The sequence below is a fragment of the Gossypium hirsutum genome, chromosome D06, assembly GCF_007990345.1.
Source record: "Gossypium hirsutum isolate 1008001.06 chromosome D06, Gossypium_hirsutum_v2.1, whole genome shotgun sequence".
In the NCBI taxonomy this organism is placed as follows: Eukaryota; Viridiplantae; Streptophyta; class Magnoliopsida; order Malvales; family Malvaceae; genus Gossypium; species Gossypium hirsutum.
Genome location: NC_053442.1, coordinates 6,144,383 through 6,171,093, shown reverse-complemented (window position 1 = coordinate 6,171,093; position 26,711 = coordinate 6,144,383). Strand labels below are relative to the sequence as shown.

Sequence of the window (26,711 nt, the reverse complement as noted above, 5' to 3'; positions counted from 1 at the left end):
TTCATTTGTCCCTATTAACTTGACTCGGACTCGGCGAATACACGGATTCCAATCAAACACACCAGTAAACAGTAATCAATAATGGTAACAGTAATAGTAACAGTGACATTATTCAACACACAAAGTGCTGAATCTGTAACAGTAACGGTAACAGTATTCGACACACAAAGTGCCGAATCGGTAACAGTAACAGTAGTCGGCACATAAGTGCCTGATCAGTAAGCCGGCAAATACCCCGCACTCTTCCATATCCAATGCATGCCAACTATATCCGACTAGCCCGACTAGTTAATAGGGTATTTAATTCACTTTTCAGTACAATCTCCACTTTAGTTTAGTATCAATTATAAATTCCTTATTTCAATCAGTTTCACAGTATTACAGTAATTTATTACTTCAGTAATTTCACAATTCAATGCATTATACATAACAATATTTAGTATTTTTTTTTCAATTCACTCAGTACTCAAAACAATATCCAGTATTCCATAATTTAGTTCAGTATCAGTTTCAATTTCAATACCACATTATAAATTTATCATTTATTAAACACTTACCTTAAAATACTTACCACACATAATTAGCAAATTAAACACTTAATAATAATAAAGTTTGAATTATAGTGATACAAACCGTAATTCCCGTGTCTATTCCTCGTCCACTTTTTCTTTTCCTTTCCTCGTGGATGCCTCGGGTGCGATATTAGCTACAAAAAAATTTAAGATAATTTTCATAATCATTAGCACAACACAATTTAATTGCTGAAATTTTTATCTAACTTTTACTTTAATTTCAATTTAATCCTAACTAAACCTATATATTTTTCTTTCTCAATTCATACTTTCTTGCTACTCAATTTTCTTGCCAAACTCATTTTTGAAACTATCTAATTTTTTTCATATTTTCATAATTTCGAATTTATTTCAATTCAATCCCTAAAATTCAAAACCTATAGTTTAGTTTACAATTCAATCCTTTATTCAATTCCAATCAAAATTTCTATCAAATACATCCCTAATTTAACAATTTATTCAACATGAACCATGCTTAATAATCTATAAACTTCCAAAAGCTCAACTTATTTTTAACAAAACTTTGTTTTAAAACTTCTAAAACATCTAAATTAAAAGAAAAGAACTTGATTGACTTACCTTTAAAGCTTTAAAACCTTAAACCCTAATTTTTCCTTTCCTTCCCTTTTTCTTTTTCTTTCTTTCTTTCTTCCCTGTTTTCTTCTCTGTTTCGTCTCTTTCTATTCTGTTTCTATTCTTTGTTTGTTTCTTTTGTTTTTAATTTACTTTATATTATAATAATATCTATTTTAATATCAATATTCATTTTACATTTGGTCACACTTATATTTTTACATTTGTGCCAATAGTTTTATTACAATTGTCATTATTTGATTTGTTTATCAAATAAAAATCTCAAAGTTTAATTATTTAATTTAATAAATATCTTTAACTTAATAATAATAATTAGTAAATATCTATTTTAATATCATCTACATGTATTACAATTGTACACATAAATTTATTACATTTGTACCTTATCATCACCATACACTTGTCCTAATTTAACATCTCACAATATAATAATAATAATAATAATTTAATCATTTATCTAATAAATATTTTTTTAAAATAATAAATATCTATTTAATATACAATTTAAAATATTACAATTGTATAAATTTAGCTTTTACAGTTACACATGTATTATTTAATCATCATACATTTGGTACAAATACAATATCATGATAATAATATTAATTAATATTATTAATATCTTTTTACTAAAATTTTTAAGCAAATAAATAATTTTAATAAAAATGTATATATATATTCACATATTACACATGTATTTTATCATATCCATACAATTGGCATATTTTAATTCATTTAATAATATAATATCATTATAATTTAATTATCATAAATTCATATAATATAAATTATATTTAAATACCATTATATATATAATTAAACAAATAAAACCTTATATTCTATTTCTTTATGCTGCCTCAATTATGCCAAATGGCTTAATTGTCATTTTAGTCCCTATTATTTTCTTTTAATCTATAATTAAACTTTCACTTCTATAGCAATTTAATCTTTTTTTTCCTAATAATTCTTAATTAGACTAAATTCACTTAATTAATACCTAATTAATCACTCAACTAAACTCATAATTACTTTTAATAATTATTTATGACTCAGTTTACTAAGACGGAGGCCCGATAACACACACTTTTCCGGTGCTCACGGATTTTGGGTCGTTACATATTACACCAAAAGTTCAAAAATAATCAATGAAAACATTATAAAAATTTAACAGTTTCACAATTTAATCCTTAGGCTAGCTAAATCAAGTTACAACGATATCAAAAACATAAAATTTACAAAAAAAGAAGGAGCTCGATTTGAACTTACATGCAAAGGAAGAAGCTTGGTTGAATTTCTTAGCTTTTTAAAAATGGAGAAACAGTGAAGAGAATGAAAGAAAGATGATGATGGCCACTTTTCTTTTATGCTATTAAGTTTTAATATATTTTAATCTAAATTAACATTAATTTAAATAACAATTAAACATAAAAATTCCCACTAACCATCTATGGCTTTTAAAAAGTGGTTATTTGTTCTTGAAAAATTACCATTCAAGTCTTTTTTAACTTATAAAAATCAATAGCGTCTAACTTTTACAGTTTTTACGATTTAATCCTTATACCTTAATTACTAATCGTTCAACAAAATTATTGGACCAAAAATCAATGTAACACCAATATAGACTTGTAAATATTAAATAATAATATTTACTGACTCAATCATCTAAAAATGGGGTTCTGAAGCCACCATTTATGACACCACTAAAAAATGGGTTGTTACAAAAAGGTCATCTCCCTTTTCCAGAACAGTTTTGTACATGGGGGATAGATAATAAAAAATGCATTTATTATCCAAGAAGTTTTCCATTCTTTTAAGAAAATAAAAGGTTGCGTGGGGTTAATGGTTATTAAATTTGATATGGAAAAGGCTTATGACAAGCTTGAGTGGGGTTTTATCCACAAAGTGCTTATATACTTTGAATTCTCAAACAAATGGATTGCCTTTATTATGGATTGTGTTTTATCCTCGACTTTGTTAATGATGGTTAATGGCCAACATATTGAAAGATTCAACACCTTTAGGGACATTCATTAAAGGAACCATTTGTCGCCTTACATTTCTATTCTTTGTATGCATTATCTCACTTTGAGTAATGAAAAAGTTAGTAAGGATAAAGAAAATGTAACGGCCTAATTTTCAGTGGTGTCAGAAATAGTGGTTCGAGACCACTAAATCTGACTAGTAAGTTCAAAAACTTTATTATTTAGAGCACGTTTGGTTCGCTGTATTGGATTAGAGGTGTATTGGATTAGAGGTGTAATGGAATAGAGGTGTAATAGCAAATCAACTGTTTGGTTGAATGTAATGGAATAGAGGCGTAATAGTAAAACTGTGTTTGGTTGAATGTAATAGAGGTGTAATAGCATAATGGAGAAAATTAAAATGACCAGAATACCCTTAGCATAAATTTGTTTTGGTAAATGATTATTGTTATTGTTATTTAAATTTTAATAAGATTATTTATTATCAAAAATAAATAATTTAATCATATTTAAACATAATTATTATTTAATATATTTTAATTAAAATATATAATTTAATAAAATTCTTAATAATTAGCAGAAATTTGTTTTGGTAAATTATTTTATTTAAATTTTAATAAGATTATTAATATCAATAATAAATAATTTAATCATATTTAAACATAATTATTATTAAATATATTTTAATTAAAATATATAATTTAATAAAATTCTTAATAATTAATATTCTTATATGAATTTACTCAAACCATAATATATGATACTGTAAAATATAAAATAACATAATTATTATTAAATATAATATAATTAAAATATATAATTTAATAAAATTCTTAATAATTAATATTCTTATATGAATTTACTCAAATCATAATATATGATACTATAAAATAAAATTTTAAATAATTAATATTAAATATATTTTAATTTAAATATATGATTTAATAAAATTTAAAATAATTATAACTAATAAATTATATTTTATGAATTTGTATAATTTAAAATAATAATTATTACATATAATTTAATAATAATATAAAATTTCATAAAATTCTTGATAATAAATTTTCTTATATGAATTTATACAATTTAAAATAATGCCAATGCCAACACTACCACATTTGGGTTCAAATTATACTCATAGTAAGCTCAAACTTTTATTGATGCCAATGCCAACACTACCAAAACCTTTTGGACAATTATTTCGAAGATTTAAACCAACAAAAGAAAATCAATAAGTAATAAAACCATAGAAAATAAAAGAAAAAATTTGCCTTTGAAGCACATTCAATTGTGCACTTGGTTCTCTTTGATATCTCCATGATTTCTTCATCTTTATTCATAATATCAAACATAGGCAAACAAAACGATAATTGTAACCCCCTACCCCTACCAACATTTTATTGTAAGTATAACTAACACAGGATAACTAGTTGGCCTCTTAAAACAGTCAAAGACCAGACCCCAAACCAAACCAAACTGCTAAACAACAAAGCAGACATCATTAAAAAGACCCCATCCCCAGATTGCATCATTTTCAATTCTTAGAAATGAGGAGCATAGAGCTGGAGAACCTTCTGCTAGGACGGTCTGCTGCTAATATCATCCCACCAAGCACTCACATGCTTCCTGCTGGTTGTCATGTATTAGGGATCACTTCCAGAACCCTGTTTTCCCCTAGCAACATTTGCAAACTCACAAGCTCCAGACAACAAGGGACTGGAGATGTTACCGTTAGCATACTACACGCGTGATTGCAAATTTATGAACATTCAACTACAAAAATCCAGAACCTACCAAAATTTCTAAGCCAATACCTTAGAATCGATTTGCTGAATATTGGGGAAAATTTGTTTCAGGGTAGCATTGTAGTTAGGAGACTGCGCTTGCAATAAAACAGTACAGTTGATCACATATGAGAAAGGTTAGGAGAGAAGAATGACTACTAGGCCAGTATAGAAGATTGAGAAATGTCAAACGATAATCACCAATTGTGCAAATAACTCTATAGCTAAAATGAATGCAATATGCCAAGGGGAGGATGATGATATAGACTTAACTGAACTTAGCCCTGGAAGGTTTATCTAGATTAAATCCAACAAGTACAAAGCAAGTACATACATAATCTAAACAAGGTTTATCTAGATTAAGTTCTCCATAGTTAAAGCAATCACACGGATAGCTAGTATTATATATCTAGATGAAGATCTCTATCAACACATTAAAATTCCCTAATCCTCATAAGCTGACCAGTAAAAATATGAGAGCTTTCGTTTCATGAATTAACAAATATAAAATGAACATCGAGCAACAAAAACCAAAGGCAAAGCTTTCTTCTCGGGTTCTTAGTTTTTTTAAAAATATTTGTATCTGTCATATGTATTCAAGACTAAACTTCCTAAATACTCATTCAGTTATAAATTCTAATTTTCACATAACTGCCAAAAAAAAAACCTTAACAAATTTGTAACATACAAAAATTTAGAACTTACAGAAAGAGTATAAGGTGCATTTGGAGGGATGTCAATCTGCCCACGAACAGCTTCAAGATCAAGTAATACATACTCTGAATCTTCTTCCTCTCCATAATCATGATCCTTGTTTTTCTCCATTTAATCAAACCCAGAAAAAAACATTACACTTCAAAGATACTGCAAAACAAACAAAATAAATTTTCAGAAGAATGGTTGAAAAATATGAATTTTATTTAGTTGTATTCGAGATAGATTAAGAGAAGTTCCATTGCATACGACACCCAAACAGATTAAGAGAAGTCAAAGAAGAAGAAAGATTCATCAAGCAGCTAGGATTAACTGATAACAATGTCCATTCCATATAGAAAACTAAACCAATCTATAAGAATTAGATATCTTCTCCCAAGTTCAAAATTTTTCGCAAAAAATATATATATTGGGGGACTTGCAGAGATGGAGACATTTAACTTTGTAGTGATTTTAAGCTAACCCCAAATAATTCCGATAAACATAAATAGAGAACTGTTAAGACCTAAACATACTCTACCTCAAAAGCATAGTAAACAAAAGAAAAACAAAATATATTACCCATTATCCTTACCTTGCGATTTTAGTCGAGAGTTAAGGATTTCTGAGAGAGAGGAACCCCAGCCGTCGGTAAGATTCAACAACCAAACGTGCTCCGAGAGGAAAAATGAAGTAGTGGGAAATGGGAGGAGAAATGATGGGGACAGAAAAAGGAGAGGGTGGAGGTCGATTTCGGGTAGGGAGGGAGGGTAAAACAGAGAGTTGGGAAGGGAAGCCGGACGTAATAGGTAATCTGGGATTTAGGAAGGGAATAGAAAAGCAGGGAATTTGGGGATTAGGTCGGGATTGTATTACGCGCGTAATATCTATTACAGCGAACCAAAAGCCGGAATAGGGGCGTAATGTAATAGGCGCGTAATCGGGGCGTAATGGATTACCTATTACACTGAACCAAACACAGTGTTAGTGTTTGTGAACAAATTATGAGTTTAGGAAGGCTTATGAATTAGTAATTTGTGTTTTAGAAATATTTATTAAATTAATTGGTTTCTAAATCGAAGTATCGAGACCTCAATTTTATAAACCGAGTCATTAATTTTATTATAAATATTTACGGAGTGTCATTGAGTTAGTATTAAAGTCTCGTTAGAAAATTTTAACATTTTGATAGTTAATTTAGTAAAAAGAACTAAATTGAAAAAGGTGCAAAACTAGCTAATTGATGAAATAGTGATTAAATAGCTTAAAATATAAATATGGAAGGACTTAAAGTGTAAATTTGTCTAATTGAAAAGGTTGAAATGGCTTAAGTAGAAAAGAAAAACAAAAATCAAGTGAGTAAGGGGCAAATTGGTCATTTAGGGAAATTAATGAAAATAAAACAAAGGAGTAAGTAGGATAATCTAGACATTTCTTCCCCAAATTGCTGTCCCAAAACGTCATAGGAGGGTTTCTAATAGTTGGTTTTTCATATTTTTTCTTCATGTAAGTTTAATTTTTGTTTATTTCTTGAAATTTTTGTGTTTTTGAGATTTTTACAACTAGGTTCAACTATTTATTTTATTAGTTTTTTATTCTATGGGTAATTTTGAAAGTTATCATTGATGAGTGTTGGATGTTTAAGATGAATTAACATGGATTTGAAGTTTTAATTTTGTTATATGATGATTTTATCAACTAATTTCAATAGATTTTAGGACAAAATTGTGAAAGAGATTAAATCTCAGGGTTTGGTATTAAATTTTGTTTATAAAAGGCTGTGTAATAGCTTATAATAGTTAGATAAAGTGTTAATTGAGGAAAATTAGCTCATTTGATGAGTTAATTGGTGAGGGACTAAATTATAAAAATTGTAAAAGTTAGCGTAATTGTATAATTTCAAAATCTGAAGGGTATAAATTGTGAAGTGGACTGAAATTGAAATATATTCTAATGAATGAAAATTTTAACATTTTAGATCAAGAGCCCGTAGATCAACAAGAAAAAGAAAAATTAGTTGAATAATCCCTGAACTACTACCAATTTTGCAATTCAATCCAGGTAAGTTCATATGGTTAAAATTTCATGATTATTTATTAATTTATGAATGATATAATGTATTTATTCATATTCTTATCATTGAAATTAAAATTTATTGTTAAAATATGAAATTGAAATGAATGCTTAAAATAAGTAAAACCTAGGATAGAGTACAATCGTTTTATAGCAAAGGATGAATTGACGGATAAGACCATGGTTGGACCATGGCAGTATTTATAAGTAAGACCATAGCTGAGATATGGTATTTTAATGAAAAGACCATAACTGGGTTATGGCTATTTGAATGTAAGACCATGGTTGGACTATGGCAGTATTTATAAGTAAGACCATAGTTGGGTTATGGCATTCTGATGATAAGACCATAATTGAGTTATGACACTACGAATGTAAGACCATGGTTGGGTCATGGTAATGCATGTGTAAGATCATAGTTGGACTATGGCACAAAGAAAACGATGTACTGATATTCGTAAGTCGTTCCTCAATTCAGTAAGAATTGGTAAAAGACCTATGTGAACGAATTGAAAGATATATTGATTATTAATGATATTGATTTGAAAGAAGTGTGTTCATTGACTTGTGTTGTATTTGACAGGGAGAATGTATGATTTATTTACGATTTTGTTTATTATATTAAGTTCGGTAAGATCAACGTTTAATCTATTGAACTTACTAAGCTTCATTAAGCTTACTTGTGTTGTTTTATGTTCTTGTAGATTAACGTGTGATCAAGAGATCGGATCAACACATCAAGCCACACTATCCAGTTTAATCCGATAGTTTTTGAAATGTAAATTTTGGTTTATATGGCATGTATAGGGTTGGTTTGGCAATGAAATAGTTTGAATTGTGGTTGTGAATCTTAAATGATTGTATGTGTGTAATTAGTAGTAGAATTTGATAAATCAATAAAATGAATTAAATGGGTAAGTATAAGTACTTGATGTATATGTAATGTTTTATTTTGTTTAGAACATGTATTGGTTGGTTTTGATTGCTTGGTAGGGATATAATAGTGTATTTAAATGTTGTGAGTAGGTTGATGTCAAAAAGGGTGAGAAAAGTGGCCTTAAAATGGCCTATTTTCATCCACACGGGTGTGTGTCTCAGTTGTGTGTGACACATGGCCATGCACATGGGCGTGTATCTGGTTATGTGTCCCCTGCACCTTGAAATTTCAAAACAAAATACCCAGGTATTTGCACACAGCCTAGCACATGGGCGTGTGGCTTGGCCGTGTGACCCCTGCACCCTTAACACAGCCTAACACACGGGCCTGGGGTTGGCCGTGTGACCTAAGTCAATGAGTTATATAGGTAAGGACACGGCCGTGTGTCCCACATCGAATGCCCACACAGCCTAAGGCACGGATGTGTCTCTTGTACCTAGGAAAAATTTTAAAATTTCGTAAAAAATTCTCTAAGTTTTTGGTTTAGTCCCGATTTTTTTTCTAATGCCTATTTTAGGCCTTGAGGGCCCATTTAAAGAGATTATATAATAAAATATAATTAATTTTAGATATGAATAGTAAATGACATGAATTAATTGTAATTGTTCTGTAAACTTCAGTAATGCTCCGTAACCCTGTTCTGGCGACGGATATGGGTTAGGGGTGTTACAGACTAGGCTCCCGTCTGTATCTTTAGGAGAAGTCCTAAACTATCTCACCTTTTTTAAGGATGACATTATTTTTTTTGATAAAACGAACAAGAAAACGGTTAGTGTCATTAAGAGGGTTTTAATTGAGTTATGCCAAGAATCAGGTTAAAAGCATTAGTGTCGCTAAATCAAAAGTATTTTTCTCTCCTAACACTAATACTTGTCATAGAAGTATGGTCATTCATGAGCTTAATATTAAAGAGATAAAATATCTTGGTAGCTAGTAGATACATTGTTTTTTCCTATCCATTTCAAGAGTCTATAAATAAGACTGTGGTTTCATTGTTGATGAAGTCCACTCCAAGCTTAGTAACTGGAAATGTAACTTATTTTCTCTTGTGAGGGCACCGTACTTTGATCTATCCACCACTTCGAATACTCCCACCTATTTCATGCAATGTGTTTTAGTTCATTCAAGTGTTTACAAAGACCTTGATCGTATTAACTATGATTTTGTGTGGGGTGAAGATGAAAATCACAAAAATATTCATCATGTGAAGTGGAAGGCCATTACTAAGCCTAAGAATGTAGAGGTCTTGGTCTGAAAATTACAAAACCTTAAAACCAAGCCCTTCTCATTAAGCTTGGATGGAGAATTATGAATGAAAAAGAGGAATTACGAGTCCAGTATGGACAATAAGAAACCTCAAGGTTGCGAAAGACTTGCCTCCATTTTTTGGAGCTCTCTTAGAAAATTTAGCAACTTCATTGAAAAGGTATCAAGTGGAGAAAGCACAATAGGAGAAACATCAATTTTTTGTTCAATAATTGGTCGAGGTTATGTCCTTCAAGAAGCCTTATGGAGGGGCCTCTTAATTGCAAGGAAGAGGCCTTTAGTATTGAGAAGTTTAAGATTAAATATGAGCAAATAAGTGGTAACCCATGCTCTCCCCCCAACCCATGATGTTGTCGATGCCTTTTTAAGAACTCCTATGAGTTTTGGAATTGAAGGAATAGACTCCACTTTTTAAAATTTCTCCAAGCATGGGGTATTTAGCTTAGGTAATGCTTATGACTTGGTGGCTAACAATATTTGTGACCCTAATTCTAGTTCTAGTGTCTAGAAGATTTTGTGGAAAATCAAAATCTCTCCTAATTTTTTTTAGGAATGTTGCCACACAGCTATTCCTACCAGATATTTCTTAGACAAAAGGGGGAATTCATGCTCAAGATTTATGCCCTTTATGTAAGAACTACCCTAAAACTATAGAACACCTTTTTAGAAATTGTACGAGTGTAAAATTAGTTGGGACCGCCACCAAATTTTTCTTTGAGAATAAATCTGGATTGGTTTTATTAGATTATGACTAATGTTACTTCTAATGATTGGATTCCCTCTTCTAAGTTGCCATGGAACACTATTTACTACTTTTTTATGGTAGATTTGGTTAAAGCGCAATTCCCTATTTTTTTAATAATAATCCCTATGTTGATAATGTTGTTACTAAAGTTGTGGCCAAGGCAGGAGAATAGTTTGTACTTTCTCCCTCACTCTCCTCACTAAAACATATTGGTATTTCTTTTTGTGCGTAGGTTCATTGGAAGCCCCCTATCACAATTGTTTTGAGTTGAATATTGATGGTTTATCAATGGAAAACTTGGGATTAACAAGTATCTAAGTGGTCATTAGGTTAGAGGATCAGTGCGACACATTCTTAAAGCCTCTAGTGCTGAGGCTGAATTGTGGGCTCTCGAGGATGGGTTACGGCTTTCTAAACCATGAATACCACTGGATTGGAAATTGAAAATGATGCTAGTAATGTTATTAGTTTGATTAAGAGCACAATTATGACTAACCGTGCTTTATTTACTTTGGTGTCTAATTGTAGAACGCTTTTCAAGTGCTCTCCACAAGCAACAATGAAACATATTTTTTATAGAAAGCAACAAGTGTGCAGATGTGTTTGCTTGTTTAGGAAGCAACTATTGACCTTATTGTTTTAATTTTTTCATCCTCTATAATGTATTAAGATCATATCATGGTTGACTTTGTAAGGATACCTTCATACCAAACTATTTAATTTTATGAATGCACTTTACTTGATAAATTAATGAATTAAGAGAAATTGTTTATAAATTTACTAGCAAAAGAAAAGTGTTTAATTAATCAAATTTGAGGGAGTAAACTTGATTACTTTTATTTAATTAATCAAATTATTTTAATATTTTTAATTAAATGAAATTTAATTTAAATAATTAAAATTAATGTTTTAATTATTATTTTCGTTAAAAAATAATTTGATTTTTTTTAAAAAAATGAGATCAAATTTAACTAAACAATTCAAACAGACAAAAAATGCAAACCTTGATAACTAAATTTATTATTATGCTTAAAAAACTTAAGTTTAAAATATATATTAATGATGGGCGTCAAAACCACCAAATATGAATTCCTACAATAAAATAACAGTAAATGACAATATAGAGTAGTAGGGTTGAATCCACAGGGACTGGCTATCTAATTTCGTCTTTTTCTGTAACCAGAATCATTGTCGCGGTCACAGCCATGCCCACGACTTATGCGTAGCAATGCTGAAAAAATAAATGAGGGGTTTAAATTGATTAAGATAATAAAATAAGGAAATATGAAGTGTAATAAAATAAAAATAGATTCGAAGATGCAAAAATAAATTTAAGAAAATAAAATAAATGGATGAATAAAATATTTTTTAAACTTAGTCTTAGTCTCAGTGTACTCCAATCTTAAATCGATCATTGAAATAGATTTTTCCTTCCAAGCAATAAGCTGGTTATAGCGACCATGAACGTCCCGATCGCAAACTTTTCCTGATGTAGTCAATCCCGATGTGACCTGCAAACTGACTCTTGCCAAATTTCTAACTACGATACACGTGTTCGCAATTTAAGTTTTCAACAGCCTTATGATCTTAAAAGTTCAACTCAAATCAACGGCCTCAACCGTGTGGGTCGTTTAAATCTGATCTCTATCTCCCTTGACAGAATTCAACTGGCTTTTCTCACCTAGACACGCCAATTTGTTCGCGGGAATTCCAAAACAGCACGGGCAATTCGTCTTCCCAACTGTACGTCAAACAACTCCAACCCAACGTGCACTTTTTGAATCAAAGTTGAATCAACTTTAAGGGACGAATTTGTACTATCCCATATACCGGAGAGATAGAAAATACTGTGTTGAGAGGTTTTTTGAGTGGGTTTGAATCTCACAAATGTTTTGTTGGAATAATTTCCAAGCTAAAACTAAAAAGATTTAGTTAATCATGAAAAGAATCATAATAAATAGTTTAAATGAAATTATAGACCATGGAAAGGGAAAAGGCCTTGAAAGACAATTAAACCAAAAAAGTTGAAAGTAAAAAGAAGAATGAATTGCCGCTGGAAAGGAAAGAAAAATAAAGGAATTTTTTTATTAATTCTAAAAGGCGTTAATGTACTAGCTAGATTTTTCTTAAATATTATCACTAAATAGTTTAAAAATTAAAAATTAAATTTAAATTAGAATATAAATTAATTATAGAGTTGTAACAATATTAAAAATCTTTCAATTTTTATCCAGTTATTTTTGAAAAAAAACATTCAACCATTCAATCTTTATCAAGTCATCTTTGAATCTTTAATCTTTCAATTAAGCCATTATCTTTACTTTTTATTCCAATTTAGCTCGTTTTTTGTAAGAGTTTGAATTCAACACACTAATTTCATTTCTGATAATAAAAATCTAAATTTAATAGCATTTTATTTGATAATTAGCCAAAAATAAATATATTAAAAATACGAACTTATCTTGGTATAAAATAAAAACAGTAAAAATATTTATCCAAAATAAATATAATTTTTTTTAAATGATATGAAATTCGCTTTCTTGATTTAATTTAAATTGTAAAATCATAATTTCATCTAAAAAAAATGTATATCAATTTAATTTTTCACGTCAATAAATGAGACGTTAAGCTGAAGGTAATAAACCAGTCAAACAAATACCCACCAAATAGATAAACCACCAAAACTTTTCAACCGTTAGATCCAATCCAATCCTCACATTTCTACCTTCCGATCTACCAATCGGGTCCCACAAAAACCCAGAAAAAGAAAACCCGCCACTAACATTCTTGGCGCGTCCAGAAAGGCAAAAATCCACTGACCAAAAAATTATAATAAAAACTCCGAAATTTCTGGTACGTTGTCTAGAATCTTCTAGAAGCCAATGGCTGAGACCACCAGCACCGAGAAATCCATTGGCACAGTTAAATGGTTCAGTGCCCGAAGGGGTTTCGGTTTCATAACTCCCGATGACGGCGGCGACGATCTTTTCGTCCATCAAACTTCTATTCTTTCCCAAGGCTTTCGCACCCTCTCTGATGACCAGCCTGTTGAATTCTCCCTCGATTTAGGCGAAGATGGTCGTGCTAAGGCCGTCGATGTGACTCCTCTTCCCCGATCTCGCCGGGGTGGTGGAAGAGGTAGAGGTGGTAGGGGCGGTTACAGGAGAGGCGGTTATGGTGGTGATGGTGCGTGTTATAATTGTGGGAAGATGGGGCATTTAGCGAGGGATTGTTATCAAGATGATGGTGGGATCACGAGATACAGTGGTGGCCGTAAAGATGATGTTGGAAGTAAAGGATACGGCCGCGGCGGTGGTGGAAGTGGTCGGGGAGAAGGGCGAGCTGGAGGACAATGTTTTATTTGTGGAGAAGAAGGTCATCTTGCAAGGGATTGCTCTGAATAAATTATTCAAAAAAAATGGAAGATCCCTGTGGCTAGGAATATTGTGGTGTTGATGCAAATGGGGTTTATCAGCAAAAGAAGGAGAAGTCGGAAAGTTCACTATTTTCCGATTAGATTCCTCTGTTACTACTTGTTTGAGCGTGGTAAAAGAAAGTTATATTATTCTGTATGATGTATTGTTATCATTATTATCCTCTTATTCTTAGCAATTCTTGTTTTTGTTAAACATTGATTCATAGTCTTTACATTTGCAGTTTACATATAAAGTCAAAAAAGAAAAAGAAAAAAGAATTGTGTTCTTTGAAGCTTGTTTCTTTGGTTATGTTGTTTTCTTCTTTGATTTCTATGTTATTTTAGTACCCTTTTTAGTTTGATGCTTGAAAAATAATTCATCATGTCTTTGAGATATCAGCAGGTGTTAGTAGTATGGTCTTGTCTTTGGAAAGAGATGGTGAATTGTTTTTTATCTTTTAATTGGTTTTTTAGTTGTTTTAGAAAACCGTATCACTGAAAGGTACATTGAGAGCGAAATACAATTTCAAGACTTCGATGAGGTTCACTGGACTTCGTTTGCATTAAGGGCCTTGATTGAGCAATCCAGACGGTCGACTTATCTGTTTTCTTGCAGAGAGGATGAGGACCTAATCATCTCTTTCTGTTGGTCCTTATAATCCTTATCTTGCTTTATAACATTTGAGAGGTGGTTGGTGTTGGATTGGTTAGGGATTACATATGGTCACTAGTTGACAAGATTCAATATATGGTCTTAATCTCAAGGTTCTGTTTTTAGTGTTTAATTTTATTTCATTTTCAAGCCATGCTGACATCTTTTTCCTCTGTTGATTAATCCTTTTATTCATAGGGACAAAAGAAAAACAAAATGAAAAAAAATATTGTTATATCTAATTCGTTAACTACTCTGTACCATGAGATGGCATGATGATACTGAATCTTTTCGCCCTAACAGTGTCAACGGATCAAAACTTAGAAGGGGATTGTTTGAGGCATCCATTATAATCGCACTGATTTTCATATTACTAAAGCATTCACAACAGTTAACATATCATTTGTTGATTAATCATAATGGAAATGAATAACTTTGAGAATTTGAACAGACGACGTCAACTCATACTTGTGTAAGTACTGCTTCTTAGTATCACCGTAGAGGCATGAATATAACCTTGATGCACAATTGAACTGCAGAATTAGCTACATCTTTCTTTTTTTGTTGTATGTTATTCTTATGGTTCAGAAGAAATTTGGTTGTGGAAGAATAATCGTGATTGACCGCATTTGCATGATAAACAATACGAGTGCAAAGTATTCAGTTGTGAAATTAGTACTTCGTTCTTCATTGGAATTTAAATATCTCTTATTGAGCTTACAAGCTATTTGCAGTTGTGGCACATCTTTTCATGGTTCAAAGGCAAGAAGTACGCATGTTCTTTGAGATCAAGACCCAATCTTTTGTAGTGTACTATAGAACTCATTCTAGCATGATATTTCTGGCATCATAATTGCATTGAAACCACACAAAGTAAGTTTTATGCTTATATCAGATGCATGTAGCTGCAACAATCAAATTCTACCTTGTATCTTATCCTAGCAACTTAAGATCAATTCCAGTTTTGGAGAACATTTTATGTTGTTAACTATTCTAGGTTCATAGCTTCATGCTAATGTAACATAGGGACCTTTTGGTGAATACTTTGGGAACTTAGTTTGTGGTAGAACTGAGTTAATTAAGACGTAAAATTGAATCATGATTGTCTCCATTGGACAACAGTTCATTCAGATATTTTTCTGAAGAAAATATTTTGTAGTGATGTTGGTGGTTAAATACAATTGGTATTTACAACCTTTGAGGGTTGATATGTTGTTCTCCAGGGAGCCTTTTGTGGAATGCTTTTGTAATTTGCGACTAACTTTTAAAAGATATGAAGAGTACTGGGGTGATCCGGTAACCAAGACTTTGCACTCTAGTGACATGAGGTTTTTACTTTATACCATTTTGAATTGTTGCCGAAGTTATTTTGAAATCAGATGAAAATAATGTTGAGAAACAGTTTTCTGTGTAGATGGTTGTGCAGACTTCTAGTTCCCTTGGTCATCGTTGAGGAATTGGCATGTTCATGCTAATATCTTTAGTTCAATTATTCCACCCACTTGCTCCATTTGTCCTAAATTATTGTTGTTTATGCCAATGTATACCTGTCATTGATGGTATTTCTGGCTACAGATGAATTCAGTTTTGCTGACCATGTAACTGAACCATTTAAAGTAGGAAAGAAATACTGAGAAGTACTTTCTGATAATCCAATATGCTTCTATTAGTTTTCTTCAGTGTTACATATAAACTAAGGATATAAGAGAGATTATTTACACTTCTTTAATAATTTATTTGTTACAGGACATAATCTGATGAGTTGCTGACTTCACAGAGTATGTATTCAATTAATGTGTGTGTATAATTACATGCACACACTGGCACATAAACATATTGAAGATAGGGCTACCAGTAATAGTATTTCCCATGACATGGTACTTGACGAATTATTGTCATAGCCTTATGTTGCAACTTGAGGATTTGGTATCCTTTTCTTTATAATCACTTTTGCCTCTTCACATTTTGAATACTAACCATCGGTTGAATATTCTCTGAATCGAAGTGGTTGCTTTGAATAACAACAGTCTAGAGATTGTTACAGGAGGGCAGAATGCATATTCCATGCGCTCTCCAACGCCATGATTTGTGCCCAGAGGTCTTTGTTTCAATCATGTTATGCTAAGATTAAGATTGAGATTGTTTAATCAGAATTGCAGGACCTAATGTGTGTATGTGAGACATGAAATGAAACATCCTGCTGGGAATTACACGTCAAAAGCTTAAAGTTTATTGAGAGTTCCAACACAGGCAGTCCAATGGTGTTTGTACATAAGTTATTCAAGGGCCATGGCACAGGGACGAGACATATTGCGTATACGACTTGATACCCAAATTGGCACTAGTTTGCTGTTGATTATGTCAATGCAATAGCAACAAGTTGTTAGTTGAGGTGATAGCAGCCTAGCCCCAACAATGGTGAGAACACAAATCTGAACCCGGAAAACACAAGTTATCTGGGTTTACACCAAAAAGACTATGTGAAAGCAGTTTTGGGATCTAGAAATAACTGTTTTTGTTATTTCTATTCTCATTGGGAAGATGGGTTATCTCGAATATTGCTGAAACCAGACTGCAGCTATATAAATGGGCCATAGGCAATCAATTGGCAAATATTAGTTCATATGGAGAAAACGACTATGCGCCCTTCCCCTTCAGTCTACCTTCTACCTGTTTTCCACTAGAGGAATTTAGATTAGCCCCTACAAAGCAGTAGGACAAAGACCCATCATGAAGAAGCACAACATAGTTTTATTTCAGTGTAGAAAGAAACTTCTCCATGACTGGACCCAATACTATGACTCGCTGAGCCATTGACATTGCCATTCTACGAGTAGTCACCTTTTCTTTTTGGGGGGACTGATCTGATGACCCCTTTCGGCTTTGGGTTCAGTGTACATAAAAACTTAAGTCAAAACAACAGCATGGATCAATTTAGGATTCTTAAATGAAGGGTAAAGTTCTCCGATTTTGCATTCTTCACTCAATAAACTTGAATCCTGAACTCTTTTACCACTCGATCAAACTAGTATTTGTAAAATGTTATAGTCTTGCAAGAAATCGTGGCAAGAGTAATGCTACTTTTTCTTTTTCCTGTATGATTGGGGTATATGGTACCATTCAAATAATAAGATTATAGATCTTATAAGATCTCAATAATTCATTTATTTTTATCGTATATATGTAACATGATAAAAACATTCTAAGAAGAAAAAAAGAATGTAAGGATATGTGTGTTTCCAAGAGTTTGTATGTATGACAGTTCAAGTACTGATAAAATGGCATGAAACAGAGTATACAATAATTATAGTAAATGTCCTGTCATGATGCTTCTGGTCTAACATTTCAGCTCAATTGAAACATTTGTGTGTGTGTGGCTGCAAGAAAAAACCATAAGAGGGCGAAGGGGGTACTTAGTTTGTCCATGATATTCTGAGTTGAATTGTGATGCCAATGTACTGTTCATAAACAGGTGCTGCCTCTCAACTTGTTATCCCATTTAAATAAATCCACCAAATTATCCTTTAAAAGCAAGCAAATTCTATGTAATTAGAGGAATAATACTGGTGACACAAAGTGAGTTGAAGAAGATGATGATGATGTCATAATGAAAATCCAACCATGTAATGACACACGTCACTTCAATCATAAATTGGTATGTCTCTGATAGAACCCTACCACACACGTCTACTTTATCCCGACTGTTGGATCATCCTTGCATGAAAATTTATGATGAAGAAAGATTTGATTCTTTGTTACCATAAGGTTACAAGCTGCATGCATACAAGTACTAGGGGTTTTAGTATTAAATGCCTTTGGACATGTCCCTCTGTTGCCAATTGCTTGTCTCTACACTAAACTAAAATCTACACCATGGAGGGCCGGGTTGGGCTATCTATTTAGTTCGTTCGATTTTACGAGTGAACGTTAAATGAAAAAAATCTAATTCAAGCAGAGCTAATTGTTTTAAGTAAAATTTTTGACATTGTTGAATCAATATATATATAAACATTAATTTAAAAATGTTTTAAATATTTTATTTTAGATTATTCTTATAAACAATTAAACTCTTTTTACCAAAAATGGATGAGAACAGCCATGATTATACAAAATAAAAAAATTAATATCTTGATTTATCCCTTACTAATTAATTTAATTATAAATAAATACTAACACAAAATTTTTAAAAGGCAATAAAAAGATTAAAAAATATTTATATAAAAAAATACTACATAAATTTTTTTCAGATTTATCAATAAATATCCAAAGGGAATAAGTGAATTTAGGGTTTCTTTTTTCCCCAATCATTTGCTTGATAAATCAAATGAAGATCAATTAGGTGTGAACGGTCAAAAGCAATTGTTCAAGTGGATAGTTAGATTCATTGATTATCGGAGGAGCAACAAAAATTATTGAGAAATTAATATATTCCTTGACACCAACCACACAATAATACAGTCTCATCTTGGATAGTGTTAGGGTTTTGATGGGGACTCATCATGTTTGAATACCCCCTTCTACCAACCAATTCAACCTTCATTTTGCCAAACTTTTTAAAACACCTCTCCTTCCTCTCTAATTAATTCAAATTACCATTTTAGTCCTTAAAATTCCGTCATTTTTAAAAATCTATCGACGGCATATACCAATTTCTTTATTATAAAATTGAGCAATTTAATCTATGGACATACAATAATGCTTTAAATGAACGTTAAAAAATGCTGACATGTTAAAGTATACTTTTGTTGTCGTACGTATAGGGGACTATGTTAGTAGGTCCTACTACATAGTTTTAACACATAAAAGTCATGTGAATGAATACCAAATGACATGTTACTTTCCCTTGCCATCTTTTCTTTGGAAGGTTGTTTATTTTACCTTTTCTTTTCTTTTTTTGCTCTATTGAGTTTGCTTGAGATTAGGTTTAGAAAGGGAATATGGCTTTTTAGTTTGCATAGGCTTAAGAGATTAGGTTTGCCTTTTTTTTCTTCTTCTTTTCTAATATATATATTCGTTCAACTTTATTTTTCCCTTTTCAAAGAAGTGAATGTGTCACTTTAGCAATGAAGATAGGTAGTCATAATGAGCCCAACAAGCCCATGGGTCCACAGGACCATGAACCCTAACCCTTAACACCTTGGCTAAGTGGTTCACTTCTTTAAGGTCCCCTAGCCCAGAAACCCAAGCCAGCTGGTTACATGGTTCAGTGGCACATATGTACCAAACATGCAACGCAATAATTATGAAGGGGCCGGGTATGGTCCTACAATTTAAAAAGGGTTTTAAAAACCCCAAATCCCCTCATGTGGAGGACACCAATAATTTATATAGCTAATTTCCAAGCACCAAATGGTTGAACCCTTGAAACTTGTGTGCTCGTTTCATTTGTGGTCAAACACAATGTACAAAGGGAACACTTCAAATTAGGCAAACCTCCAATTTTTGAGTTATGAAGATAAGACCCTGTTTTTAAACAATATAATAATAATAATAGACCCTTTAAATGCCTAAAGGACAAACCATATTCTGTCAAATTAGGCCCTCTATAATTGAAGTTCTAACACACCCCATCACCCTTTAGGCAAGGCTTTTGCTTCCCAATAGTTACAAATGCCCATTGTCCACTGGTTGTATTTGTAATTGCAAGCACACTTCCACAAGCTATCATACACTATATACTATAATCTTTTTTTGCATTGCTCTCACATGGGATGTGAGCTTTTTTGAAGTGATTTAGTTTTGCTGCAAAAATTTATATAAACCTACCAGTGAACAGTGGGTAATAAAGATATATGATACCATTAGATAAGTTTCTGACCCTTTTATTAGGATTTCATAGTTGGTCCATGGGGACCATTAAGTCCAAATTCTAAATTTATCAAATATAGACTAATCATGGTTTAAGATTGTGGGGTGACAAGTGAAAAAAAACTATTGTATTTGTTGTTTATTTCCCATTGGAAGGCAATGAAAAGGCTTTATATATATATATCAAACTTTGTGATATATGTGGGGAAAGGAGATTCATGAGATGAATAGAATAGAATAGATTTGATATATATAAATTATGAATAAAAAATATCATTGCATGACAGGGATGACATAAATGGAGGGGGTTAATCCCATAAAAATATCATAGGCTTAAGAGATTAGGTTTGTTTAGGGGTGGCCATCATTGCCATCACACCTTCATATAGAAACCATTAATAATATATAATATATAGCTCTCTTACAAGAACAAACCCAAAAATAAAAGAAAGAAAGGGGGAATGAGAGTTACAACTTACAAATGCCAACCTCTTTACACACTTAAAAAGAAAAGTATCTTAAAACTTTGTTAATCATTTGGGAAGAAGATGATAATAAATCCATATAGTTCAAGCCTTATGAGGGCATTGATAGCATTTGGTGAATAAACCAAATGTATTAATCTGTTGTATGAAATTAAGCATGCTTGCCCATCCTCCAAATCCAAATCCCACAATCAACACCCATACTACAACAAAGATGTTGATGGAGTACATGCCCGCCCACCCTCCAAGGAATGATGGTGGTCTCTCCACTGCATTCTGCAAAACAGAAAACAAAGAAGAAAACATCAGTAATAGTTATTGAGAGGGTAATGATGATGATAATTGAACAAAAAGTATGGCTAACCTCTCGTGCGGATGAAGGTGCAAAAGTAATCATGTGTGCTAATGAAGGGATAATGTAAACAGTGAAGCTGACAAGGAGAGATCCAACAGTTGAATTGATAGGGCCAAAGAAAGGGAAGATAATAGCCAAGAACCAGATTGGGATCACTACAGGGAGTCTAGCCAGTGCTCTCTTGAACACACTCTTGGTTTCATGCACCCCAATGAATTTCTCCCACACAAAGTATAAAGGAGTGCAGGCAAATCCAAATGTAATAAACTGAAAAAAAAAAGAAGTTAGTTTACATACTTTTTCACTACCATGAATGAATCTGAAGTTCATAAACACAGACCTGATGAATGAGCATGAGAATAACAGCAGTGTCTCTGAAACCAGACCTTGGTAGCAATGATAAAGCATTGGAATGGGTAAGAAGCAAATCCCCAAAAGCCCAGTAAACAGCAGAAGCTGATGGTAAAGTTAGGGTTAACACATAAAGTGTTGCTATCAAGTATATCATTTTGAACTTTTGTGGCTTCCACATAGCATGCATGATCTCCCTACAATTAAAACATATATTTAACAATGATTATAATCCAAGTCCAATTATATCACTAAAAGATGTATAGATTTTTTAGGTTGAAATGCTCACACAGTGACAGCATGACCACCAAAGGTGTAAAGAATGTTGGTGGCTCCAGTGAAGTAGAGAACCATCTTGTTTGGACCTGAGTGCTTCACCCCATCAATCTTTCCCATGTAAAAACAAAGAGAATTTTTGAGGGATAGAGAATAAAACATGACAGATCATATATATGTATAAAGCTGCTATGTCATGTACCTGTCCATGGAGAAGGGAGGCAATTGTCAGGTACCATGCAGTGTAAGAAGTCATCATAAGGCCAAGAAATGACCAAACTCTGTAGTTATGGAATGAAGGAATAAACACAGTTGTTGCACAGCAGGCTCCAAAAATGTACGTCCAAGTTCTCTTATCAAGGTTGTCATTTATATAGTAGATGTTGCTGTATATTCCATTAATGCAAAATCAGAACAAATGGATAAAAACATCCAAATTGTAAGCATTAATTATGATTCTTTATGTTTATTTACCTAGCACAGGCAATTAACTGAATCACTGATCCAAACAGCAGAAAAGTGCAGTTGAAAAATAGACCTATGTTTCTCCAATGTTTCCCCAACAATCCATCCAGAACTTCAAACCACTGCCATGAAAAAAATTTGCAAAAAGAACCCAAAAAAATGTGTAACTTTTTTTTTCTTTTGCTTTCTGAAAGAACATTCAGTATGAGAAAAAAAAGGTAAAAACTTGGTACCTGAATTACATGATTCCTGAAATCAACCTTTTCTCTTTCTTTCCTTGTTCTATACTCCACATAAAGTAAACTTATAAGGTATGCTGTCCAGCTTCCCATTAAGCCATAAAAAAGTTGGAACAAAATCCCAGATAACATTCCCAGTTGTGAGAACGAATATGGCAGTGTAAGTAGAACTTGAGCAACCTATATGCAATTTCATAAACAACATAGAAAAAGATTAGCTCAAAGTGGTTGACAAAATGTGTAAGAAGAAACAAGTTGGCAACAAAGTGAAGAAAGTGTGCCTGGTTAGAAGCACAGCTGAACCATGCATCATAGACTGAACCACCATGCCAAAAGAGATTTGATAGTTTGTTCTTTGCAGACTTGGAATCCCCTTCTTCTCTTTCCATTTCTATATAGTTTCCAGCTACTACTGTTTCAACCTTCTCAGAAGCCATGTTTTTTGGTATGATACTGTAAGCTTCAATAGCAATGTTGGGGGGGCAGTGATGGAGTGATTTAAGTCTATTTTTATAGATAAACCTAAGTGCTGCTTTTCCCTATCTACTACTAGTTAAGCAGCTGCCATACTCTTTTCTTTTCTTTTTTTCCTTTTTCTTTTTTAAATATAGTAAAAGAATTTGTTGAGCAATAATTGAGTCACCCCTGTGGGGACCTAGCTAGTTACTGAATACTAGTACATGTATATACATGTTTAAAAGGTTAGTACGCCGTTTTTTGTGAATGAAAAAATATATAAGTTGTAAATAATCGGGATTTACATTTCTTAATACGAAAAAAAGATAACATGATATTTCCTAAGTTGGTTATAGCTTTAGCATTCATTGGTGGGTTGATGCATCAATGTCCCCCATGGGTGACAAGCTCATTTCAGTGTTATTTCTTCCTTTGGGGCTGACAGGAAGGTGATGGGTCCATGCTCTCATGCATTGCACGAGCGGGTGGTCCACTATGTGTCCTATTTTCATCATAAAAGAAAGCCATTCAACATTGATTGGTATTGAATCAAATACAAAAAAGAATTTATTTAGTCCTCAAGGACTAAATTAAAAAAAAGATAAGAAAGTGGGGGAGAGAAAGGATTAGTGTAATTGATTTGAGTATGAATGTTAGGGGAGGGGAGATGTTGGGGTAGGCTAAAAAGGATGGTAGTGAATGATTACAGGGAGTGAGCTTTGGTGCTAAACATGATTAGTACCACACGTGTGCCAACTGGCTTTACAATATATATAATTTTCAAAGGTGTCAAATTAAATCTAAACCAAGATTGAAGGGGTTGATTAGATGAGAATATTACTGATTAGGTCTTTTATTATTATTATTTTGCGGGGGTAGTTTTTGTATCCGACCATGATCTTGAAATGCTCTCGCTTTTAGAAGTCACAATTAGGTGGCTTTATTTAGATTATGGCGACATGTTCAAATTAAGGGAATAATTGAGTTAGCATGTCATTTCATCCCTTGCCAAAATTTGTTTTTCGGTATGTCCAAAAAATCTATTTTATTATTCAAAAATAATAATATATTTATTTTTAATTAATATTTAAATTAAATTTATATCCGACGAAGTACCCTATTCATCAACAGAATTTGATAAAAGTTCTTTCCTTTAAGCATATATCAAAATTGTTATAACATAATAATAACATGAGAACTAAGTTTGTCTAAATACATAATTGTAGTACGTACTTTTTCATATACAAATGAATATTTGGTCGAGGAAGTCCAATATTACACCACTGAAGAGACCCAAATGTCAATATTAATTTATGCGATTCTTTTCAATTTTAAGGATATTTTTATTTTAATACTTACTAAGTATTAAGCACGGTGACAAAATATATTGTTTTTTTAAAGAAATAATAATAATATTATAAATAAAAAACAATTACGTACTCAAAAAATGTTTAATCTCATAAACTGTTATTTCTAGAAAATATACGTAAGACCACAAGCAACCTAGCATTTTTCATTTTGCTTACTTCTGTGGCAAACATGAGAAAAGGAAAACATAACTTAGACCCTTTAAAGCCTTATATTTTGGACCTATATATCAATGTTGTTTTCTATTGAACACTATTTCTCAAGCGGTATAAAGTTGGTATTTAAATCTCGAATTTTACTGTGTTTGTTTTAGATTTATTTTAATTAGTCGTAAGTACATTGCAGTTTTTAAGAAAAATGCATATTCGAATTTTAGAGACAAAAATATGAATAATAGGTTAAAAGTGAAGATGTAAAAGGGAAGGGAATATTTAGGGGGAAAAAACTTTTTACCAAAAATGATAATTCAATACAATATCATTTGACGCGTTGCTTTAATGCAAGGCAAATTAAAACATGATTGTGGTTTGGCTGTAAGTTCAGGCTTTTCACATTGTAATAGAAAGGAGATGTTAGGCAAAAGGTAATTAGACAGCTCGAAAATGATACTTGTCATTATTTTGACTGCCTTTAATCAAGCACCTTTCGTAATTACACCACAATCGCCACCATGCTTTTTTTTTTTTTCATTTGTTTAAATTCCATTTAGTTCTAATCATGAAGGATTCTTTCGACTGAAATAAAAAATAAAAAATAAAAAAAAATAACGTAAAATTTGATTGTTCACCTTGCATGTGGAATAGTTTTAAAATTCGTGATTAATGTCTATCAAGAGATGTCTATGGACCGGGCCGGGTCCAACTAAAATTTTAACCTTATTTATTAGGTTTGGGCCTGGTCTGGAAAATAAGCTTAAGATTTTACCCAAATACAGACTAAATAAAAATGTTAAAACCCAGGCCCGACCTAGTCTACTCCTATTAATTTTTTACTTTTAAATAAAATATAATATATCAAAATACTAAAAATATTAAAATAAATGTTTCTCAACAAATTAAAAATAAACATATATATATGTACTTAAATAACATTAAGATATGTACAATTTAACAAGTAAATGCCTCTAAAATAGTAACAAAATTAATAATAAAACAAAAGTTATACAATATCCAAACAATACTAACAAAATAGTACCAACATGATAGTGAAATGGTAGCAAAATAGTGAAAAAAATAACAATAAAATAGTAATAATAAAAAAAGCAAGGAAAAGCAACAATTTTTTTTCATATTTGGGCCGAGCCCGTTTTCTAAACATGCCTTTTTTTTTTTGCTCAAACCTATTTTTCAGACCTATATTTTTATCCAAATACTCTCATTTCTGGGGTCAAGCCAGGTGACCCGACCCATGGATAGGTCTATCTCTACCGCCTTAATGGATTTACAGAACACAAAAAATTAGTCATTGGATTCGCTCTAATGAATATTTTTGAGAAACAAAAATATATATTATGTGGTGAGATTTTAATCATAAAAATTAGTTTAATATTATTTTAGGGATGAATATCTCTAATTTAATATTCTCTAACATTGATATAATTAGGGATGTGTTTGATTTGGTTGAATCAGGATTTTTATTGTTTTTGAATGATGTTTTACTTCAACTCGATTTTTATTATTATTAATTTTAAGTTTTGAAATTTTGAATTTATTTTAAATGTATACTTCACAGATTTTTCTAAAAGTTGCTATGAACTCTTTTTTTTTAATTTGTTGAATTTTTAAATATTTTTATTAATTTTTTAAATTTTTATGAATTACACGTGGACTGTCATATGAGTGGCCACATCAATATTGTTAAAATTGTAATACTTCAGCTAGTTATTTAACCAAAAAATAAGCAATTTGATTAAATTTTAAAGATTGAGAGTCAAAATAACCCAAAAAAAAGAATAACGGTCAAAATAACAAAATAAATAAACCTTTTAGTATTTTGTTGTTAGAATAAGCTCTTATTAGATTTGGGGTTAGACCAAATCCAACCTTAAATGAATGGAAAGTAAAATTCTTCCAAAATTCCTTTGCCTACCTATAAAATTTAAACTTAAAATGTTAGTTAGATATTCAACTCGTTGCCGTTTAGTGCATATGGAGCAACTTTCCCATGTGAGAGCAAGAGGATAGTCTTTCTGG

General features: G+C 31.6%; 2 protein-coding genes and 1 long non-coding RNA gene across 3 annotated transcripts; 1 reads left to right on the top strand and 2 right to left on the bottom strand.

Moving 5' to 3' along the window:
* Positions 1 to 4,405: 4,405 nt before the first annotated feature.
* Positions 4,406 to 5,214, bottom strand: LOC107901397 (uncharacterized). Its single transcript, XR_001685240.2, has 2 exons — positions 4,946 to 5,214; positions 4,406 to 4,867 (listed from the first exon to the last, which is right to left on the bottom strand). It is a non-coding gene; the product is annotated as an uncharacterized lncRNA (long non-coding RNA).
* Positions 5,215 to 13,299: 8,085 nt separating this feature from the next.
* Positions 13,300 to 14,357, top strand: LOC107901396 (cold shock protein 2). Its single transcript, XM_016827390.2, has one exon. It carries the CDS (start codon positions 13,532 to 13,534, stop codon positions 14,051 to 14,053), a length of 522 nt encoding a protein of 173 aa, XP_016682879.1. The 5' UTR covers positions 13,300 to 13,531; the 3' UTR covers positions 14,054 to 14,357.
* A 6,457-nt stretch (positions 14,358 to 20,814) lies between these two features.
* On the bottom strand, positions 20,815 to 23,276 carry LOC107901395 (auxin transporter-like protein 3). The gene is made up of 8 exons (XM_016827389.2): positions 22,977 to 23,276; positions 22,690 to 22,875; positions 22,466 to 22,578; positions 22,194 to 22,377; positions 22,005 to 22,102; positions 21,705 to 21,912; positions 21,374 to 21,631; positions 20,815 to 21,285 (listed from the first exon to the last, which is right to left on the bottom strand). The coding sequence occupies exons 1-8, from the start codon at positions 23,130 to 23,132 to the stop codon at positions 21,094 to 21,096; spliced, it is 1,395 nt and encodes a 464-aa protein (XP_016682878.2). The 5' UTR covers positions 23,133 to 23,276; the 3' UTR covers positions 20,815 to 21,093.
* Between the last annotated feature and the right edge of the window lie 3,435 nt (positions 23,277 to 26,711).

Bases quoted from the DNA above. Each gene is read 5' to 3' on its own strand.
- LOC107901395 (XM_016827389.2), bottom strand. From the start codon at position 23,132: ATGGCTTCTGAGAAGGTTGAAACAGTAGTAGCTGGAAACTATATAGAA. The intron at 22,378-22,465 runs GTAAATAAACAT...TGGAATATACAG, and splicing joins CAGTTAATTGCCTGTGCTAG to CAACATCTACTATATAAATG. The intron at 21,632-21,704 runs GTCTGTGTTTAT...TTTTTTTTTCAG, and splicing joins TTCTCATGCTCATTCATCAG to TTTATTACATTTGGATTTGC.
- LOC107901396 (XM_016827390.2), top strand. From the start codon at position 13,532: ATGGCTGAGACCACCAGCACCGAGAAATCCATTGGCACAGTTAAATGG.